Source organism: Nilaparvata lugens, chromosome 8 (assembly GCF_014356525.2).
Source record: "Nilaparvata lugens isolate BPH chromosome 8, ASM1435652v1, whole genome shotgun sequence".
NCBI classification, from domain to species: domain Eukaryota; kingdom Metazoa; phylum Arthropoda; class Insecta; order Hemiptera; family Delphacidae; genus Nilaparvata; species Nilaparvata lugens.
Genome location: NC_052511.1, coordinates 17,959,020 through 17,982,719, shown reverse-complemented (window position 1 = coordinate 17,982,719; position 23,700 = coordinate 17,959,020). Strand labels below are relative to the sequence as shown.

Sequence of the window (23,700 nt, the reverse complement as noted above, 5' to 3'; positions counted from 1 at the left end):
TATGATGATGATGATTATGATTATGATGACGATTTTGATTAAAATAGAGATTATAATGATAATTATGATGGGTTTGATGATGAAGATGATGATGATGTTGGTTATTATTATGATGACAATAATGAGGATTGTGTTGATAATGATTATGACTGAGCCCTTGAGTGGGGGAGTTTGGTACTATGAGAACATAGTAAAGAAGATTGCGTGGTTAGTGTGGGAAGCTGACAAAGGAGACTGTCAGACAGATGCAACAGAACCACCACCACCACCACCACCACCACAAGTTGGAGGAAAGTGTATGGGGAAAGAGATGATAGTAATAGCTGGGAGGGTAGATAAAGACACATCTTGAGTGAAACTACAATCTCCACCAGGGGTGTTCATACTCTCCCACCAACCGTTTTCTATCGTCATTACTCTCTCAGTACAGATTTATGTTTAATCTATAATTTTTCCGTTGTGAAGATCGAGCCTGCATGGAAGCTAATAGAGGCTTTCAACAATTATTCATGAAGAATCCTCATAGAAAGAGATTAGGCTTACTACAAGTAACTCTTCTCCCTCCATTAATTTTTGCAATGCTACTTTATGGTTCTATTACATAGAATAACAGCTAATCCCCTTTCATTTTCATTGATGACAAAACCAGTTTTGGCCAATCACGTTATCAATTGACATACTTGTTCTACATGAATCAATCAAAGATTATGATGTTACATTCATCATCGTGACACTTTATAGAACTGTCAGATTGGACTTTTCCTATTAAAAACGTACATGATGTGGAACAGTGACTCTACTATTTCTCCTGAGGATGAAGCTTTGAAACTGAATAAAGGTATATTATAAGGCGTAAGGTAGGCAACCAGCATTGCAGCAGTGCTTACAGTGGGTACTTCATGGTATTTTTGTACTGGTTTTAGGTTTAGCATTGCAACATAATGAGCTTTATGAGAGTGATTAACACTATATTAATCCCCTATTGATTAAAATAGATATAAATAGTCTCAGATTCAATGTAATTCTTATATAATATATCATTGTTGGATGGCTATTATTTCCCTCACCATGAACGTATCGATTCTTTGATGCCTCATAATAATTTCTATAATAAATACATTTTTGTTTACTAAAACTTGAGGAATCCTTAAAATATGATTCCTCTGAGGTTTTTCGATGAACTATATAGACGATAACCTATTGCGGTACAACCTGTTACTTGAAGTGACAGTTTAATAATTATCAATAAGATTAGTCAATACCGAGACTTGCCATCTAAATCACAGCAGACATTAATCACTATTATTCTGTCAACGACATAGTTATTCTTCCTGGAATGGATTTAAAGTTTCAATAGAACTGCAGAATTTCCAAAATATTGTAATTCAAATTTAAATTTTAAAAATTTTAATGTCTCAATGACATTGCCGATTTGATTAACCGAATTCATGAAACCAATTTTGAAAAATAGTTCCAAAGAGTATGAACATGACCTTTTAGAGATATTCCCAAGATATATTATGAATCCAAGCAATCTATTGACATGCAACATGATTAATATCATGTAGTGACACCACTACTAGCCAATAATGGCCTGGTTTCTGGGCTGATTGTTTCCTGATGGGATGTTGTTAGCATAGAATGTGTTGTACACTGACAACCTCTCTATCAACCATCCATTACCAGAGCTCACGTCTAATATATGTAGATCAACTTACAGCAGGCCTTCTGTATACTTAAAAGGCTGTATTACAATTTATTCTATTGATAATGGTCGCTAACCAGTTATTCTCAATAAATATTTGTATCTGTCATGAACAGAGTGAGAATAAATGAGTTTGATAATTCATGCGTGACTCTTTTATATTATGACAAATTTACGGTTGGCACATGTCGAAATTTTCAGGCTTGTTTTCTCACTAATCAACATTGGGTCAGACAACAGTAATTCATGGATGAGACAATATAATTATTATTGAACGAAAATCCAAATTAAATGCTGTAATCTCCATCTGTAACAATATAATTGTTTCATTTTGAAGAGAGACTCACAAACAACATTAGTTGGATTATGTTCGATTCAAACGTTTTTTTACATGAAATATTGAATTTTGAAATGATGCTCTTCCTATTTTTCCACTTTTATATCCGTCACAAACAAGTGCACTCCACTTGTCATCAGCTGATTGAGAGCGAAATGCACGTGTTCGTGATGCATACGTCTGTACGCACCTATATATTCGCAAGGTTAAAAATATAATTACTCGGAGCTGCTCTTAAGACTAACGTTTGACAATACGTGTCCATCTTCTTTCTATATCTTACATTCACATCCATACATGTCGATTTTATTTCTATATCTCACATTTATACGTGTTCATCTTCATTCACTTTCTTACTATAATCAAACTATTCTAAAATTGATATTCTATTGATGAGCAATGATGCAGCATATTTTTCAGTTTGTTGTCGTATTTCAACTTTCAGTCTCCATGACTAATATTCCGCTTCTGATATATTATCCATTATGTTATCCATCACCAAAAACACATTCATCCCTTCTTTGACACTGAAAAAAAACTGATTTTCTACTCGTAATGATGCACAATCACTCAAACTCTCGCCTCACACAGAGTGATAGATCAAATCAGTTGCAGCAGATTGCCAGTAGGGGCGCCATTAGCTGAATCGAATCGAAATATGTATGAATGACATGTATGAAAAACACGAACAATGCTATGTCAGTAATGGTGGAGTCCACTCCCAACATCAGTATTAATGACCGAACAAATGCTGTTTGTTTTATTGCTTTTTTGGATTGCGCCCGTATTAGAGTTGAACCCTTTTTCGTAACGCTGTCGACGTTTTTTCAACTTCCTCCTCTCTCACTCTCACTTCCCCTCTCTATGACTGTCACTCCCTCACTTCCCCTTTCCACATGTTTCATCCTTATCTCTGTTCAATTCCATTTCCCCGAATCGACGGAAAAAATGATACACCGACGTTTTCGTCCGTGATACGGATCGATTATTTTTTCGGGGTTGAACACTCTCAACGCCTCCGTGTTTTGTTTCATTTGCATCAATTTGTTGGCAAAGTTGAACAATGATCGATTATACAGTCGTAACTACTGTTTTTATCTGTTACACCACACATGTGTTACCTGCAATTTGAATAATAGCTCTGCATTCGCTTGCGGGGTGAGTAATGATGTGACGCTTGGAAAAATGACCATTCACGGTTAAAGCTATGGTAATAACTTGGATGAGATTACAAAAGTAATGGACATCCAAATTGTGAGTTTGATGAATAAGAGGATGAGCTGGTGCGATCATTTTTATATGAGTATTATCGGGATATACTTCTCCCCTGTATTTTTCAGCGTAATTATAAATTAGTATGATTATGTGTTGGGATTTTATGTGATAGTAGGATTGAATAATTTATTTATACATTAATACTTACAATATCATTCTCAATTATGAATGATTGGAAAAAGAACGACAGGCTTGAAGCCCAAAACTGTTCCTTTCCCAAATTTAAATAGAAACTGTACAAAAATAGAAAAAAATCCAATATAATGAATATTATTATGGATAATGATAGAGAGAACGATAGAAGGAGAGAGGATAAGAAGGAGATAAGGAGAGAAGATATAGAAGGGGAGAAGGAGTAAAGAAGAGAAGAGAAGGAAAGAAGGGGAGATGGGAGGAGAGTATAAGAAAGTATGTTGATGGTGATTATGATGAATCAGTTTATCTAGACTAGACTCTAGACTCAATAGGTTTAGGTCTAGACTCTTGACCTTATTATAGGTTTGAGACAGATAGAATATGAGAGTTTGCATTCCAATGGGTATCTAAACATCTGAGAATATACCTACCACATAGAAAGCTGAAAAGGAGTTTCAGCGAACAGTCTCATAACTTCGATTTATAAAAATGGTCTTATTACCTGTATTAGTTCAAAGATTGGCAAACAGCACATTGACGGTATCAACGGTGGACCAGATCAAGAATTCAGTGATTCTCTTCAATGTTTTCGATGGAAAGTTATGAGTGATTGTCAGCGTCATGAAGTATTTGAAATATTTCATTTCATTTCACAATCACAATATAAAATTGAAATTGAGAATACTGTATTTGATTATCAAATATTGAATTGAAAAACCCAACTTCATCTACATTTGAACAAAATTTATCTCTGTGGTGATCACATTATTGAAGAAAATATTGTGAATGTGCAATTCAATCAACTTTCCATTCGCTTCCCATTTGCTAAGTGATTATGACTGAGGAAAGTTGAAGACTTTGTTTCCAAACGAATGTTTTCAAAACAGTAACACATACCTAATGAAAATGTCACTCTGAATTATTGCCTGATGGTTGAAACATTCTATGGTTTGTGTCCACGACAGAGCTTCTTTCATGTACTGTTCTACCACGTTCTAAACATGAGCATCAGCGGGTAAATTCAGTCATTTGGTTTCTCTCGTGAAAGAGAATTATTTTGCCAGCGGGATAGCCTCGAACATGTAGCTGGCAGGTTCAAGCGCAATCTCCAAACAAATGCGAAAAATAGGGATTGTAGTCTCAGAGAATGACAACCTTGAGTAGCCTGCTGGTTGCTGAGGTATATCCATAGTGCTCTTTCATTCTCTTTGTATTTATACTTTCCTCTTTCACGATTCCCTCAGAACAAACATCGAGGCTTTCGGTCCAAACATTCGGCTGAGTGGAGAAAAAAGCATTGTTCGAGAATAATTAATGCCGCAACCTTCTTGCAAAGACTACTTCTCCATAAATAAACAGTCAGGTCGGAAGTTTGCGACTTGATATGTGTGTGTTTTCTTTCTCCGAATGGCTGTTTTGAATCATTTGTTACTTTGAATGTGAGCAGGCAGAGAAAGTATTCCAAGTTCATCGATGGGGAATGTTCAAAATGGGAAAATGTTGATCGGAATAAACTCAAAGTGAAGGCCGAATTCAGCGGGAGACCTGGATAGGTTCCTGAACGTAATCACAATATTTTGAAACAAATACAATATTAATAACTTTCTTTGTTGTGAAGGTGATGTTGTGGTAGATATTTTCATAGAATGGAAACGACTTGATATAGTTTAAAACCACTGATTTATAATAAAATTCGAGGTACATTCAAGTTTTGATTGTTACATCATTATCAATCTCTAGTGAACTTAAAGCTTGAACATTGATCAGCAGAATATAGCGTGGGTGAAGACTTACGATTTGTCATTAGCTGTCGACCAATGAAGGTTGAGCTATGCTGTCAATAGTAGTTTGTAAATTGTCCACTTGGACGTGACTAGTTACGGCCAATGACAGTAGAGCTCAATTCTCATTGGCCAACAGCCACTCGTAGAGCATCACCACACGATATGTCCTACTACACAATGTTTAAGCTTACAGTTTACTGGAGATTGATAATGATGTAACAACCAAAAATAGTATCTCAAATATCTTTTTAATCAGTTTTTATAACAATATCAAATCGTTTTCAATCAATAGCATTGATATTACAATAACACAATTAAAGTTACAAACGTAATTGAATTGAAATATCCACATTACTCCTGAAAATATTTTACCAATGGTACCGAAATTAATATTTTCAAGGTTATCATCAATATTTCAGCTATTCAATCATTATTATTATTTTTTCAATAAGTTCCACCACTTTATCTCTCACTCTACCTTGTCTCCTGTGTTCTCCTGTCATTCTATCAACTATTTTTTCTCTGCTCCTCCATTCCTTTCCCTTCCTATCCCTGGTTTTCCCTTCCCCATACTCTTCATAATCTCCCACCTCCTCCTCTTCTATTCTTCCACATCCCATGTACTTTTCTCACCATTTTCTCCATGTTTCTGTAATTTTCCTTTCCAATTTCTTGTAAAACAATAATTTCCACCAACATTTGTACTGTTTTTGCTAACCCTATCCGCTTTTTTGTGTTACAGGAATGCTGCGTTGAGTTGGTACACATGAACCTGAGTGGTAATGTTGGTAACACGCCATCCAATGCTGCTAGCATCGCTTCGCTCGCCGGTATGACGTTCGGCAAACAGTGTTGCTCCGTGAAGTTTGTATCCGGAAGCCCCCTGGGAAATGTACCTTGTTACACAGTTACCGCGCAATAGTTGTTCTTGTTCGGAATTCTCGCATCTTGTGTACTGTATCTAGTCATTTGTGGTCTCTCTCTAGTCCCTTCTCTGCAACACTCCTGAAAATTTCTTGAAAATTACAATACAGGTAGTTAGAATACAATATTATAAAAAATATAATACAATTATCCAGTGATATTGATATAGAAAAACAATCTAGTGATTTGTGACAGTGAATTTTGATGTAAATAAAATAATACATTTGTGTAGTGTGTAATCGGTTCGAACAAGAATTTTCAACCTCGTGATCGTGTCTTCAGTTCGAGATCAACCTCTAGGAAGAATATTCTGGAAGTCTTCAGAGATCCTGAACACCTTCTACTAGATCGTCTTCTGGTTATCGTTGAAGTAAGAGACTACACAATAGGTAAGTCAGAATCTTCGATTTGCATGCTTGAAATACTATTGTCGATGAATATTTATCATTTCTTGCTCTACCTAAAGTTTAAAAATTTTGTATATTTGTAAAACTGATCTTCCAATAGCTTCACAGATTGAACAGGAATTATAATCTTTGAATTAGTTATAACATTTTTGATAGTTACTTTTACATTCCGAACGTGAAAACACGATTTCCAATACGATTAGTTTTCAGGAGCATTCTTAACAGTTATCAAGCATAAAAATAGTGTTCCATGTTTCATTCTATGCTGAATTATATTTGACTTCCGAATAACAAACTCAGGTTAACATTTGATCCTAATGTGATTATATTCTGTTGAATACTTCAATACAAATTTTCGACTTTTGCACCATAATCTCATATTTTCTCATTGTCTTGTTAATGATTGATACTAATATCGAATATTGTACTTGTTTAAGTAGTGAAGATTTAGAGTGATACCCCACGTCATCAATTTTATCATCGAATAATTATTAGGGATCTTCTAAAATAAACTATAATGACTCTAGCTGTGATAAATAATCTGAATGTGAATTTATGACGCTACTATGAAAGTGTCAGGACAGTCTGAAGTGATCTATTGTCAATTATAAGATCTTCTATAATAAGAAAAACTATTTTATGATAGGGAAAAGAACTTTGATCGTAGTGTGATTGATGAGAACTCTCGACAAAGATTTGATATAAACATAACTTCCCCAAATTAAATAAAATTAACTCATTCATCGGTTGTGTGGTTTTGAATGATTTCACTATTGTCCTGGAACGATTTCAATTATTCTTATTGAGTGACATCTTTAAGATTATCTTCAAGGACATTAAGATATATCTTGAGCTATGAACATTAATCCAGAGTTATACCTATTGACCTTGAATCATCATTATTGACATTTAAAGACATTCATTGACCTTGTGTGACATTCAGTAGCCTTGAGATACAACTGTTGACCCTGTTGACAATAATAATATTCAGTTATACACATTGACCTGAAATCACTACTATTGACCTTAAGATATCTATCGACATTGAGAGACATTAACCGATCTTCAAAGACAATTATTGACCTCCAGAAACATTCAGTGACCTTGAGAGATATTCATTAATCTTGAAAGACACATATTGACCTCTAGAGACACTAACCGACCTTGAAAGACATTTATTGATCTTGAGAGACGTTTATTGATCTTGAGAAACATTAGTTAACCTTGACAGACATCTACAAACCTAGAGTGACGATCTTTGACCTTGAGATATCCCTATTGTCGTCGACCTACTAGTACTGACCTTGAGTTTGGTGTGACCTTGACGTTGTGAGTGGCCATCATTGGATGGTAATGGAGTGGTGACCTTGACCGGAATGTCGCAGAACTTCAGATACTCGGCACGGCGCTGCGTGGTTGATGCCCCCTCTCCCTCGGCCGCCCTCGGCGACGACTCGGACCTCGTAGCCGCTCTGTCCGACCTCGAGGATGACGATGAGGACGAGGAGGAGGAGGAGGACGATGACGAGGAGGAGGCCGAAGAGGAAGAGGATGAGGATCTCGACGAGGAGGAAGGAGAGGATGACGACCTGCCCTATCCGGGGTTCGTGGCCATCTCTCTCAAGTACCTCGATCAGAAGTCCAAACCTCGCAACTGGTGCCTCGCCATGATAACTAGTCCGTATCCTTTTATTCTCAAAAATTTCAAATTTTTTGAATCATCCGAAAAGTTCTGAAACTTATAGTCACATCTATGTTAATGATTCTTTCAAATTTCAGGATTGCATCAAGTACTTTTTATAACCATACTCATAGTTAACTTGTTCTATTTTTGGGTTTTCATCGATTTCAGGAAGTGATCAATAATTTTATAGAGTAAACATCCATGTTGTGCCATTATCTTAGCTCTGTTGATGACTTTAATTTCAGGATTGTAGTTAAGATAAACATTGTGTGATTTAACAATTTTCCTAGCAATTTCAGGCTGGAGAAGTCATTAATTATTTCTGGAGTGCATTGAGTATCCATTTTATGTTGTTCCATGATCATGATCATAGGTTTGTTGATGAGTTTCATTCCAGAATTATACTGCAGACTAACATTGTGTAATATTAACAATTCTCCTTCAATTTCAATATTTTAGAAAGCTTTCTTCTCTGAACTGAGTTAGTCATCATCGTTTTCTCAGGTGTAGTGATAAATTGCTTAATTCAGAAGGATTCTGAGAAAAGATAAATTATTTGCTTCAGTATAAATATATGCACATGCACTCATAGGCCAAAAACAAATTAGAAACATTCAAAGAGTCAATAAATCCTGTGGCCTATGTAGCCGAGAGACATTGCTGTGTCTATATTATATTTAGAAGTATATCATTAATGCTTTCCCATTTAATCCAAGTGAATCTACATGTTCATTCTTCAGAAACTCTTGTTTCGATTATCCTTCATGAAATGTTGTGGTAGTTTGCTGGTTGGAGTTTCATGGAGCTTGAGCACAATGCTTAGTCTAGACTATTCATAATCAGTACCATGAATATCCATTGTGAAGAACAGAAACAGCATAGCGAATGATTTCCATAATGTGGCGGCAATGATTGCGACTTCTAATCAGATTATATTGTCGGACGGAAAATATGTTTCCACTTCATTAAGCTCAATTCTGTTGGATCTCCGCAGCGGCCAAATTTTCTGTTAGTATTGAACGATGATTTTGGAATTCCATCAATCGGACGGGTGATTACTGCTGAAAATCGACATTGAAAATTCATCGAAACAATTTCCAATTTTGATTTTGTGAAGCAGGGATTCGTATTATAATTGACAGATCTTATCGACTGCTCATTATTCTGTGCTCTCCTGACATGATTGAGATTCAAATAAATGTACGCCCACGATTGTCTGATTTGTAACGGTTATAGGCTCATTTCAAGCTTTGAAAATAATATTCTATCAGCAACTGCATTCGTTACGAGGAAAACCAGATAACTAGATTTCTTCTCGCACTGCATAATTCGTCTACTGTCATAATTTGTCTACAGTCTTATACTATTCTATTACAAACCTTTCTAAAAATTGATAAAATTGTAGAAAAAACATTTTATCTGCATTGAATAACTGAAGGGAGAAACAGAATGATTTCTATGAGTATGACTACAAACAAATCAATATTTTATGAGGAGTTTATCAATACTCATAGACAGAGAACAGGATAAAACAACAATATTCACTACAGGTCATAAATCACTATTAATTTCTATAGGAAAAATGCAAAACTATCTACAATTCTCTAGAGTATCATTATTGAGAAACTTATATTTCAATAAATTCCATCTATCAGTATCACTTCTCATCTTCAAACAAGTTTTACTTTCCTTTCAATTGAAGTATCATCGATTCCATAACAATTCTGAATGATATTAGATTCTGTCTCAAAGAGAAGACATCTCAAGAAACTCATGCTCCAGCTTTAAAATCATTCAAAGATAATATATAAATAAACTTGATGAAAGCTGATGTTATCAATCTTCAAAGAATTTTGCTAATTGAACGAGATTTCCATCCATTTCAATCATCTATCTCATTTATTACAATGCTCCATTTCCAGGAAATGATCCCATTCTTATCAATACGAAATAAACTTGGAAATCTCTTCTCACAAAATGTTCTTCATTCCCCATAGTCATCAATTAGAAAGAGACGTTTAAATTTATCGCAGAGAAAAAAAGCGAATTGGGGAAGAGGCTATTAGCATCCACTTACAGCTCTAGAGAAGATAATTGTTTATTTATCTCTGCTGAGAATGCTTCATTCAAATGAAGACGCGCCGCTATCAACAGACTGGAATTGATGTAAACTCTAAATAGCTTCTTATTTTTCGGTTAAAGAAGTGCCTGTTGTGGATTTGGAACGGCTTGTTTTGAAGAAAACATTTCATTCATGGCATTTTCATTGATGGTCATTTGAGATCATTGAAGCGTTTTTGAGCCTAGCATCGCGTTTCGAGGAATACTAGCATAATAATAAAGGAATGGAAGTGATCAGATAATACGAATTGAGATGATTAAATAACGAAGAAAGTTGGAGATAAATCTCAATCAAAGAAACCTTTCGAATTCATGGTTCGATCATCTGTCCTGTTAACTAACATGGTCTCAGATCTGATCAACGATTTGAGTTGAATTGAATTTTATTGCCAAAAAATAAAAAATACATAATTGTACAAAATGAGTCTTTTTTCTTTAGGGCTACTCTCGCATATAAATAAAAACCGAATTCTAAGTACCCTTTTTAAAATTATTTGGTCACAACGTTTCGGCTATATAATGCCATTATCAAGTCATTTCATATAGCCGAAACATGTTGTGGCTAAATTATGAATAGAGCTTCAAAACTAAATTTACTCAAAAATGTAATCAATTTAAAAATTGAAAATGAAGTTTTCAATTTGAATTTGATAATAACATAGAATCCAAGAAATGCTAGTGAGTAATTAAAATCAATATATACAATTATCAATAGAATTTAAATCTTTCAAGAAATGTTCAAAACTGAAATTCAAAAGCAATAATTTAAAATAAATTTGAAATCTATGGAATTGAATAAAAACTCTTCCTCTGAAATTACTAATAATTCTTTGTTAAACCCTACTTGAAAAAGGAAACTGGAAGGTTGTTGCTATTTTTGGCTTTAGTGGAGTCACAGATCAATAATTGAAATCCTAGTATGTGTCAAGAATAAAACTGATGATAAGACTCACTGTAGCTTGATCACATCACTCTCCTATGAATTGTGACATCTGATGCTGCTGTTTGCCAATCCCAGAGAATACCTCAACACAGGACACTTGACACCTCTCAATGACCAATTCTTCAAGACTGGCTTGGGACGTTCTCGTTCCTCCATATATAGCCTAATGTGTCAACCTGTCGCTCATGTGTGGGGTTCCTCTTCATAAGGGATCTGTGACTACCACCACTACTTGCCAATATTTATCTTTCCAGTATTTAACAATATTGGGGACTCTACTTCAAACTTTATTAATTACTCGCAGTTCTCTTTCAGAGGAATAATAATCTAGAGTTTGTAATAAAAAATAGGCTGAAGCTCATTCAAGAAAAAAATTATCTTCCTGACTCTCAGCTATGAAACTGATTCTTTAACAAGACATACAATAATTCTTTACTCTCTTAAAGATTTAATCAACTCCGATAATATGAATATATACATCAATATTACATCAAAACCAATACAAAACAAACAATACAAAAATGAGAATAAATGCATCAAATTCACAAGTGCCAAATACATCAATCTAAATTCAAATGTGACATAGTAACATAACATCAATCACATAAAGTAATAAATTGTAGTCTACAGTAAAAATTAAAAAATTTAATACATAATTATTTGTAGTGCACTACCCTATATTATAAGAAACAGCCTACCTAATACTCATGAGTAATGTAACATATAATATGGATTACCGGTATCAAAATACAGCTTTAGTGATCATTATTTACATTACCCTTGATATTTCATTATTTATTCAATTACAAAAAGGTCTTTAAATTCCAATTGAGGCTTGTCATTGACCTCTCAGAATATTAGTTTTGCCACATGCTTGTCAAAAATCCTCAATTACCACGTGCACAACTTTCTAAACTTCCTGGTTGAAAGTGTTGAAATAACCATGCTTGAAAAGTGCTGGTCGTCATCCTATGAAACATGCCATTTCCCACATGCCATTCAAACTACACATTCACAATTATGCATTCATGCATGCGTTCTAACAATGGGCCTGTCCTTTCTGATCCTCTGCTGTCTTAATACCTGGAAATGCTAAATAGGTCTCCTCAAAATTGAGGAGAAGGCTTCGAAATTAATGACCACCCTGAAATTGAATGTTGGAGAGGTCATTCACCCACGGTAGGGTAGCATATTTGGTGCAAAGTTTACGATACTAATGGACATTTTAACATGAGTAATACAATATTATCAATGTAATTTTTGCCTCTGCCAACATAAGTTCCCTTGTGTCTTGGTATTATATCGATGAATCAATATTGTTAATACTGTAGACTATCACTACAATGATGACTACAATGATAATTGATAATGCTGTAAGGATTCCATTGCAACATTTGACTTAATTCAGAGCATTGTCAGATTATTTGAAACATTTGCGAATTTTGAAAAATGTTCAATTCCATTTTTGATTATTGCTCTTTCTTTCTAGTAATTTATGGAAATATAGATGATCCATTCCACGATAGAGGTATTCAAAGTAGAACAACGACAGAGATAATACCACACTACTCCAAAGTCAATATAATGTTTTATTCAAGGTGAAGTTATTTCACCTTGAATAAAACATTATATTTGACTTTGGAGTAGTGTGGTATTATCTCTGTCGTTGTTCTACTTTAAATACCTCTATCGTGGAATGGATCATTTATATTTCCATAAATTACTAGAAAAAAAGAGCAATAATCAAAAATGAAATTGGAGATTATTCAAAATTCGCAAATGTTTCAAATAATTTGATAATGTTCTGAATTAAGTCAAATGTTGCAATAGAATCCTTACAGCATTATCAATAATCATTGTAGTCATCATTGTAGTGATAGTCTACATTATTAACAATATTGATTCATCGATATATTACCAAGACACAAGGGAACTTATGTTGGCAGAGGCAAAAATTACATTGATAATATTGTATTACTCATGTTAAAATGTCCATTAGTATCGTAAACTTTGCACCAAATATGCTACCCTACCGTGGGTGAATGACCTCTCCAACATTCAATTTCAGGGTGGTCATTAATTTCGAAGCCTTCTCCTCAATTTTGAGGAGACCTATTTAGCATTTCCAGGTATTAAGACAGCAGAGGATCAGAAAGGACAGGCCCATTGTTAGAACGCATGCATGAATGCATAATTGTGAATGTGTAGTTTGAATGGCATGTGGGAAATGGCATGTTTCATAGGATGACGACCAGCACTTTTCAAGCATGGTTATTTCAACACTTTCAACCAGGAAGTTTAGAAAGTTGTGCACGTGGTAATTGAGGATTTTTGACAAGCATGTGGCAAAACTAATATTCTGAGAGGTCAATGACAAGCCTCAATTGGAATTTAAAGACCTTTTTGTAATTGAATAAATAATGAAATATCAAGGGTAATGTAAATAATGATCACTAAAGCTGTATTTTGATACCGGTAATCCATATTATATGTTACATTACTCATGAGTATTAGGTAGGCTGTTTCTTATAATATAGGGTAGTGCACTACAAATAATTATGTATTAAATTTTTTAATTTTTACTGTAGACTACAATTTATTACTTTATGTGATTGATGTTATGTTACTATGTCACATTTGAATTTAGATTGATGTATTTGGCACTTGTGAATTTGATGCATTTATTCTCATTTTTGTATTGTTTGTTTTGTATTGGTTTTGATGTAATATTGATGTATATATTCATATTATCGGAGTTGATTAAATCTTTAAGAGAGTAAAGAATTATTGTATGTCTTGTTAAAGAATCAGTTTCATAGCTGAGAGTCAGGAAGATAATTTTTTTCTTGAATGAGCTTCAGCCTATTTTTTTATTACAAACTCTAGATTATTATTCCTCTGAAAGAGAACTGCGAGTAATTAATAAAGTTTGAAGTAGAGTCCCCAATATTGTTAAATACTGGAAAGATAAATATTGGCAAGTAGTGGTGGTAGTCACAGATCCCTTATGAAGAGGAACCCCACACATGAGCGACAGGTTGACACATTAGGCTATATATGGAGGAACGAGAACGTCCCAAGCCAGTCTTGAAGAATTGGTCATTGAGAGGTGTCAAGTGTCCTGTGTTGAGGTATTCTCTGGGATTGGCAAACAGCAGCATCAGATGTCACAATTCATAGGAGAGTGATGTGATCAAGCTACAGTGAGTCTTATCATCAGTTTTATTCTTGACACATACTAGGATTTCAATTATTGATCTGTGACTCCACTAAAGCCAAAAATAGCAACAACCTTCCAGTTTCCTTTTTCAAGTAGGGTTTAACAAAGAATTATTAGTAATTTCAGAGGAAGAGTTTTTATTCAATTCCATAGATTTCAAATTTATTTTAAATTATTGCTTTTGAATTTCAGTTTTGAACATTTCTTGAAAGATTTAAATTCTATTGATAATTGTATATATTGATTTTAATTACTCACTAGCATTTCTTGGATTCTATGTTATTATCAAATTCAAATTGAAAACTTCATTTTCAATTTTTAAATTGATTACATTTTTGAGTAAATTTAGTTGTGAACGAATCTTTTCTTTCTTTTCAATCCTTCTCCCAATTCCTCCTCTCACTCTAGTGTAGTTGAAATTCAATTTCTCCGTTTTGTTCTCTATTCCATTTCTCGAATTCCATCTTTATTCACCTACTTCTTCTACTCATTATCTCCCGTTGTCTTCCCAATCCTCTTCTTTCCACAGCCTCTCGTACAATTTCTCCTCGAGTTCCTCCATTATCAAAACTCGTTCATCAGCACATCTTTCCCATCATTATTCTTCCGTCCCACTCCATCTCGCTCCATCTATTCTCCGACTCGTGTCTTGAGTAGAGCTTGCCAGTAGCACACATTGTGTGGTGTCTGAAATGAACAAACGCGCCTTTCACGAGCTATGCAAGCGTCGGCAGTTTATTTTTACCGTTTATTATGAAGGCGGATGCCTCGCGACGTTGCTCCCACAACGAGTAGATCATCTTATTCAATGAACGCAGTTGGCAGATTGTCGATTTAGAACCTCCTCTCCCACTCTCTCTCTCTCTCACACACCCTCTCTTTCACTCTTCCTCTTAGCAAATCACCCCCATCCCCACACCGCCAGATTGCCTTCCAAACAGTAGGCCAACGTGAATAGCGTTATAACAACAACGACATTCCGACTATACGGTACGTTCCCCAACCCGGCCGTAGTTAGAGATCTGGTGTCTTCGCTCCAATTGAAATGTACCGGAATTGATTGAATATTATCTGGGAACGACGATATCCTTTCATATTTTAAGCTTAGTATTCGAGAATACCGGAATTGATTCACAATAAAGGAAGATTTGCTGTTCTTCACCCAGGTTCTAAATTCAAGATGATTGGAAAGACTTGAAATTGTCGAAAAATCCACTTTATTTTTTGACAATATCTAAAGTCTCTTCAATTAATTATGGAAAAGTTCCACAACATCAATATTCACTCTACAAACTTAATCAAAATTTGAGATGGTTTGAAATAATAATAATCGATTGAATACATTATCATCTGCGTCACGGCGATATCCTGCCATATTTTGAGTGTATTCGAGGGTCTCTTGTTTTTTCCAGATTCTAAATATTCTGATATGTTTTCAGATAATTATAATCGATTAACTATTATCTGGGAACGATTGTTATTTCCCGTATCCTGAATTGAATAGTTAAGAATGCCGGAATTGATTTATGATGAACAGAGATGTGCTGTTGTTTAGATTCTAGATCTATTTTAGATTCAATCTAGATCTAGATTTAGGTATGGATTCTAGATCTTGAGAGCTTGTAGATTACGATTGTGAGGAGGATTTGAGATAATTTGGATTGATCTGGAAGTCAACGAAGGTCTTTCATATACTGAATTAGATTTTTTTTAGAATTTAGGTTGAAAAAATATGGCTTAGGGAATGAAGAAATAAGAAGATGAACCACCTTTACTATGACGATTACTGTTCTCAAGTAGGTTTGAAATTGTTGTACTAATGTAGAATTATTGAAGAATACTATCTATCATTATATAAACCGTGCTAAAGTAAAAGTAAATTCGTATGGCTTTTGTTGGTGGGGAGTCCCTTGCGGGAAGGTCCCACCGCCTGAATATATAATTCAAGTCGTCAATGGCCTTAGGACTGTCATACTTCAGCTGGGACCAACAGTTTAACGTGCCCATCCGATAACACGGGAGTGTTCTGGTTAAAAAACTTTTGGTATTGAGAGGGTTATATAAACCGTGCTAACATCATACTATAATTAAAGTACTCGTACATCAGAGATATCGAAGTTTATCAGAGATAGACAATGGTTTAACAATCGAAACCGGACTTTCTAACAATCAATGAAATCTGTGGTTTTTGACAATTTCTCAGTATTTTTATTCAATTTGATTAAGTATAGATTATTCTTATGATAACATCCATATACCCCAGACCAGACAAAAAAAGTGACAACTTTCACAGTCCGTCCAGTGACCATTTTCTGGAAAAGTGACAACTTTCACAGATCGTCCAGTGACCCAGACTCGATTTGTAGGTCAAGTCCAAACATGTGTAGAGCTCTTGCGTCGCAACGTGACGATGGCATGGAAAATATTTCCTCCAATTGGAGGGTGTAGTGGCAGCATTGGGACAAACAGTAGTCAGTAGTCACACTCCTGTGCTGCGTACACTCAAAAGGATCAACAAAATGGCTCAGCGGTGGGACCTGATGGTGGTGAGGTAGAGGGGATGAAAGGGTTGGAGAGAGAGAATAGGAGGTAGAGTTGAAAAGAGCGAGAGAGTGAGTGGAAGAGTGAGAGAGAGTGGTAGTGTGAGAGATAGTAGGGTGAGTGAGAATGAGTGGTGAAGAAGAAGAAGAAGAAGAAGAAGAAGAAGAAGAAGAAGAAGAAGAAGAAGAAGAAGAAGAAGAAGAAGAAGAAGAAGAAGAAGTAGAAGAAGAGGAAGAAGATTGAGAAGAGGAGGAAGAGGAAGAGGAAGAGGAAGAGAAGAGGAATAGGAAGAGGAAGAGGAAGAGGAAGAGGAAGAGGAAGAGGAAAGAGGAAAGAGGAATGAGGAAGAGGGAGAGGAAAGAGGAAAGAGGAAAGAGGGAAGAGGGAAGAGGAAGAGGGAAGAGGGAGAAGAAGAAAAGGAAGAAGAAAAAGACGTGGAAAAAGAAGGAGGGAAGGGAGCTGATGACTGCGGAGTCCTTTTGTTAGTGAAAGTGGTACTCGAGTTTTTTGAATGATCGCCAACACGGCGCTGCTCTGCCTCTGAATGAAGGTGCGGATTATTTTCGCATCGAGTTGCGAGAGAAAAATGCGTGGAGGAGGAAGGAAGAAGAAAGAGAGAGAAAAAAGGCAAGGAGAGTGGATTGTTAATATTGTTAGATAGTGGAAATGATAATATTGTAAGAGAAAGATGTGGGAAAAGCAGAAAAGGTGGAAATGAGAGGTAGAGCAAGAGAGGGTGAGTAGAGAGTAGAGAGTAGAGAAGGAGCGGGATGCCTGAAGGGAGGAAATGAGTGGAAGAGAAAATGCGTGGACAATGGTTTGTTGTGGTGGGAATAATAATTCTTTATTCTTTATTCTTCATTGATTCATACAATAAGTACATGATAGGAAGAAAAAATAAGGTAACTTTGTAGTATTTCTCTCCCAAATTTAGAAAAGGTTACACATAGTCCGTAATAGGTTAAGTCTTGTAGACGTCCACTTCACAAAATTTTCAGTCCTCCATTTTTTCACAAAGTAGATTTTCAAATTTAGATGCTTCAAAACTAAACATGGAAGAAATATTTCACATTATTATCACTAAAATAGGAAATATTCGCAAGAGAAATAATAATTTAAAAGAAAGAATTAGGAGAAAATGTAACTATCTTGATAGAATTGTTTAGGAGGAAGAATTCAATTTCAATTTAATTCAATTCAAAAACAATAAAAAGTTTTGACAATTGGAGAACAAAATTAATTATTATTTAAAATATCTATATCAGCTATCTGTAAAATACGGCTGAAGGTGCAGAGTATGGAAGAGAATGATAAAAGGAGAAAAAGCGGAAGATGATTGTGGTTGTGATGGGAAAAATTCGAGAGAGAAATCCGAAGTGATAGAGAGATAGAGGGGGAATAAAGATTGGATTCTTGTGAGAGAATAATGGGTTGCTGTAGTGAAAATAATATTTTTGAAGATGGAGAAAGATGGTAAAAAAAGGTGGAAAAGAAGAATAGGATGAAGTGAGAAAGAGGATTGTGTGATCAAAAGGAATATGAGAAACGTGAAAAGAAAGAAGAAGAGCAAGAAAAGAAAGTGAAATGTTGTGGTAAGAATGATTCAGAGTAAGAGATGGATAAATAAGAAAAGGGAAGAACAAGAGATAAAAGGGAGAATGGAAATGGTGGATTGTTGTGATAGAAATAATTTTGGAAGAAGAGAAGACGTTTATAGGAAGAGAGAGAGGAAGATAATGTGAGAGAGATAAAACGAGAAGGAACGGATTGTTGTGTTAGGGGGAGCAAAAGTGAGCCAAAGTTTGTTTGGGTTGGAGAATGTCGGGGAGAAGAAGCAATCGAATAAGAATGGAAATGTGTCACCGGGAGAATGAGATCAGTTATATTTGAAAGCCAGTTGAATAATGATGACAAATTCAACTTCAAGATGTTTTGGGGAATATGAATATTGTGTATATTTGAGTCGCATAGAACTTAATTTTATAGAAATGATAGTGATGAACGAATAGGCATAATAATTTTTTCAAAATTGATTTGAGGAATTCCCTATACCCTTGAAATATCGATAAGGCTATTCCCTATACCCTTTATTCAATATGAATAAAGCTTGGTGACTTTTGAGAGAATGTTGGATGAACATTTTGCGTTGTTGTGGTGGATATTCATATTGAATGTAAGTAAACGTTGATTTGTCAAAACTACTCATGTATTAAAACTCGATTGTACAAGATTGATGTGAGAGTCTCGATTGTTACACCATGAATTAAACTCTACTAAACTGAAAGCCTGAGCATTGAGCAGCAGAACACATGAAGTGTGAATAAAGCCTCACGATTGGCCATCAGCTGTTGACTAATGGCGGTTGAGCTCTACTGCTCTACTGTCATTGGCTGAGACTAGACATGAGAGGCTTGGTTCCTCTCTTAATATAGATTTTCTTCCTTTCTTTTTGTATTTTCGTGTTTAATGACTCGAAAAGGCAATATTTTCCCATTTTTACTCATGTATTCTTTTCGGTTTTGTTAGTTTGGTTCATTTTCATCCTACATGTTTCTTGTACCTTAAGAAAATGTAATTTCATGATCAGAGAAGGACTACTCTCCATTAAATCAAACTGAACGATTGTCTCAATTGGAGGTAATAATGATAGCAATGATTTCTTGACAAAGAAATATCCGTCAATTCTAAAACAAGGATGTTCTCTTTCTTTGCGGATGCTAATCTTTCCATAAAATGTAATTTATATTTATGTTTGTTAACTGTTTTTGGATGGAAATAAATTTGATTTTGATTTTGATTTGAAGGACGTTAGGATACTAAGAAAAATTGTCGGATAAATCTAACCGTTCTAAGATACTTTTTGAACGGCACTATCAATTTTTATATCAGGGAGAAAATCATATTTCGTCGGCGAAAACAATAAGAAAGAAGATGGGAAAATAGGAGACAAATCTCAGAACTAGAAAATAGAAAACAAAAATGTAATGAATGCTCTCAGAGAATGCCACAAGAAACAGTTAGTGAGAAATGTGGGGAAGAATTAGTAAAAAATGTTGGGCAGAACTGAATCTAACAGAGATCCTCTAAAACCAGATTCACTTCTATCTGTCAGTATTAGTTCAAATGGGAAGAAATGGCGTTATTTATAAGGGATGCTGCCAGTTCTGGCTGAACCAGATTCAGCTTGTTGTGTCAGCATTGGATCAAATAGGAAGCAATGAGGTTATCTTCAAGGAATACTGCCAGTTTTAAGTGAATCTTACTCTAGCAGAAGAACGTGAAAGAATAATGGTGATGAATGTTTACTGTGTTAAGGCTTTGGAGCTGAGCCAGCTGGAATTAGTGAGGCATTCATAATATAGACAGTCATGGAAATAATTTTCAGATGACTAACAACGTATTCTTAAGACGATTTACGATTCAGGACTACAAGGTTGATGATTTTGGCTCTAGCTTTTTTTTATGAAAAATATTCAGTTCGCCGTTGCTTTCTCCGCAAAACGTTTAAAATTTTACCCCTTGTAATAAATTCACTCAGCTTTCGATTGGATTTAATTTCCGTTGAAAGCGGATGCAACAATTTATAGATATTTGTTCCTCGATCGTTCTCGATTTTTTTAATTCTTCAATTCTTTTTACCCTTATTATTATTAAATCTCTTCTGATTCATGGAATTAATTATCTCACTCTTTCTTACTTGTCTAGAGGCTGCCATTTCTCATCCCTTGATGTATGGTACTTTTAGCTCTCTCATCCATGTACTAGTAAGATAATAAACTTGATAATATTCGAAATAATTATATAGTAGCTCTGATGTAATCCCCAATCACTCCTCTATTGTATTCATCTAAGTTCAACAATAAATAATTAGTTCTATAATCATTTACCTGTAATCGAATAGCTATTGCAGTCAGGTTTTGAACTGTAAGATAAAGGATTGATATCATGGATCAAGTATCAAATTTCTTAGATGAATTCATAATATTGAGAAAATTAAAGACAAGCAGGATAAAAGTGAGAAGAAATCTATTCATTAATTACGGTGTTTTGTTTCGGTTTTGTATATGTTTGGACTTTTTAACATCAAAATGAACTTTATCCGAAGTGAAAAGTGTAAATTTAAAGTATTGTGCTGACTATAACCTTAGTGTCCGGTTTCCCATTAGGGAACTTTGGACTATATACGGCGAGGTGCAACTACCCTTGGGTCTCCCCACCATTCAAAGCCATACGCTAATAATAAAATATACGGTACTTTTTATCTGAATTTAGCACAAATTTGATAATACTGTCTTATAAGTTATATTTATAAATTATATTTGACGTTCTTATTTTATGAATCAATAAAGAATAAATAATTTTATCCCCAACACTGATTTTTTCGAAATAGCTGACTTCAGCTCACAACTCTGACCCTAGTTTTCTAATAACTATCAATTCTGATAACTAAATAGGTTAACTAAAAAAACTTCAATACTCACTATTAGTCAGATATTCTCCTCCTACTTACTAAAGTGGGAGACACTTGATTCAGTTTGTGTAAATTTATTGACTGATTCCATCAAGATATTGTCATTTCCATTCCCACCAACTGAATCGATTTTCTTTTATCTTGCAGTTCCTCCTTCACATCTTAATCTACTCATTCTTTCACCTTCGACGTACATTTCCTTCAATCTTATCTTATATCCTTTCTCCTTTCTTCGATTTTTTTCTTTCATCTCTCAGTCTCTCCTCCTCATCTGGAGCTACTTATTCCTCTATCTATAACTTTCATCTATCCACCTATTTTCATTTTTTTTTATCTCCTTCCTCTAATCTTTATCATATCTCTCTCTTTCTTTTATCATATTTATCCCCGCATAATTCTAAAACCATCCATCGTATCACAGATAAGAGTTAGGCTATGTTTACCATGCAGCAGCCTTGATACGATTGTGCCTGTCATAAAACTGGCCAAGCCAAGCACCGGTTCTATTCAAAAACTATAACTTTCCGATCATCCCCATTGATGGTGATGCTAAATAATGACGGTAGTCGATCGTTTGTTAGACGAAACAAATCGTCTGCATTGAATTAACTGGCCGTAACGGCTTAGCGAAGCTCCAGTGAGATTCACTTCAAGCTGTCAGTATCCCTCATATATTGAGCCAATGCTTCCCATTGAAACAATTCTGATAGTATGAAGTGAACCGATCGATAGAACCAAATATGCAACGTAAACTGGCCCCGTTTTTATATGGCAATCAAAAATATTTATTGCCTCGTAAGATATTGCTGGCTTCTCTTAGATAGTTGGTTACTGGTTTTCATAGTTATCTCAGCCCCAATCTCCGATGCATGGAAAACTGAGATTAAAGCTGGGGAGCCAGGTTTATAGTTTAGTTTAGCGTTGAGGGTTATCCATAAAAATATACTAATAGCTCTATGGGCTTATCACGTATTCTTGGCTCAGAAATCTTGATCAAAATTCACCATTAAAATTAAATTCTAATTAATAATTCCAATCAACTTCTCACCCATGCAACTTCCTCCCTATTTTGAATTTACCTCATTTCCCCTTCTCCCGTTTTAGCCATTTCTAGATATTTCACATACGAATCATATCACAAATTTGAAATGGAGATGAGTTGAATATATTTCAGCATTTTATTGATTGAAGTTGTGTGATCTAATTCAATAACATTTGCTCATCCTCCCTAGAAAACCAATACAATGATTCAGATTGATTTTGGAAGCATTCGTCATAGTATTTCACTCTGTCGTGTCTCTCACTCTCCATTCTCTCAAGAATGAAGCTGGATTTCGACTTATCAATATCAATACAAGCTTCCGGCACAGTGAAAAAATATGATTCTCATGTGTTATGATTGGACTATTTCCACTCGGCACGGCCAAATAAGTATGAATAGTCCCATTAAAGCTTATGCGAATAATATTCTGACTGGACCTGTCACTTTCACTGATACGTGGGAATCCAGCATATAAGCAGTGTGAAAGAAATATTGGAGTCAAGCTTCATCCTAATAATAGAAGTAATCAATCAATCATACCTCTTTAGCAGCTCTTATTCCCATTCTCATTCATCTTTTTTTTTTTATCTTGAACTCTTCCAGAAACTAACATTATTCATCCATGGAATAGCTCTATCTCAATTAAATAAAATTTAGTTCAACCGGATTCAGATCTTATATTTCAATAATTGAAATCACCTTTTTCAATAAATATTTGTCGACAGCTCAACAATCTAATAACATTTCAACGTTTAAAGACTGATTTCAATAATAAATTGATGTGAGAATGAGTAGTAATAGGATAGTCATAAATTTATTATTAGAAAATTATTTGATACAGAGATTACCTCTATAGCTTTGACCTCAACACAGATCTCGTTACAAGCAACAAAATTAATTTGCGACGCTCCTGTTGCTAGTCTCCAAATAATGTTGCCATTCGTCATTTAATTTACTCAAGCCTTCAGCTTTTGCTTCTCTGTTTCACCTCTGTTCCGTTCTTTTTTTCTGTCCAGTCATAAACTTCGAAGCAAAGAACAGGCATAGATCGTAAACTTAGTTTATGAGGCATTCGGACGCTTTTATTTCCACGGAGCCAACAGCTCTTTCT

The 23,700-nt window shown here is 34.8% G+C and overlaps 1 protein-coding gene across 11 annotated transcripts in view; it reads left to right on the top strand.

The window, feature by feature from the left end:
* Positions 1-23,700, top strand: part of LOC111047592 (voltage-dependent T-type calcium channel subunit alpha-1G) — a 408,419-nt gene that overhangs the window by 63,548 nt on the left and 321,171 nt on the right. For 9 of the 11 annotated variants that reach the window (XM_039434132.1, XM_039434138.1, XM_039434136.1 and 6 more), the window contains 2 exons: positions 5,979-6,549; positions 7,008-8,248. In XM_039434132.1, coding sequence (XP_039290066.1) covers positions 7,944-8,248 — 305 coding nt within the window. In that variant the 5' untranslated portion in view covers positions 5,979-6,549; positions 7,008-7,943. Of the gene's footprint in view, positions 1-5,978; positions 6,550-7,004; positions 8,249-23,700 lie in introns of all 11 variants that reach the window. The other 2 variants (XM_039434130.1, XM_039434129.1) reach the window with 2 other exon arrangements.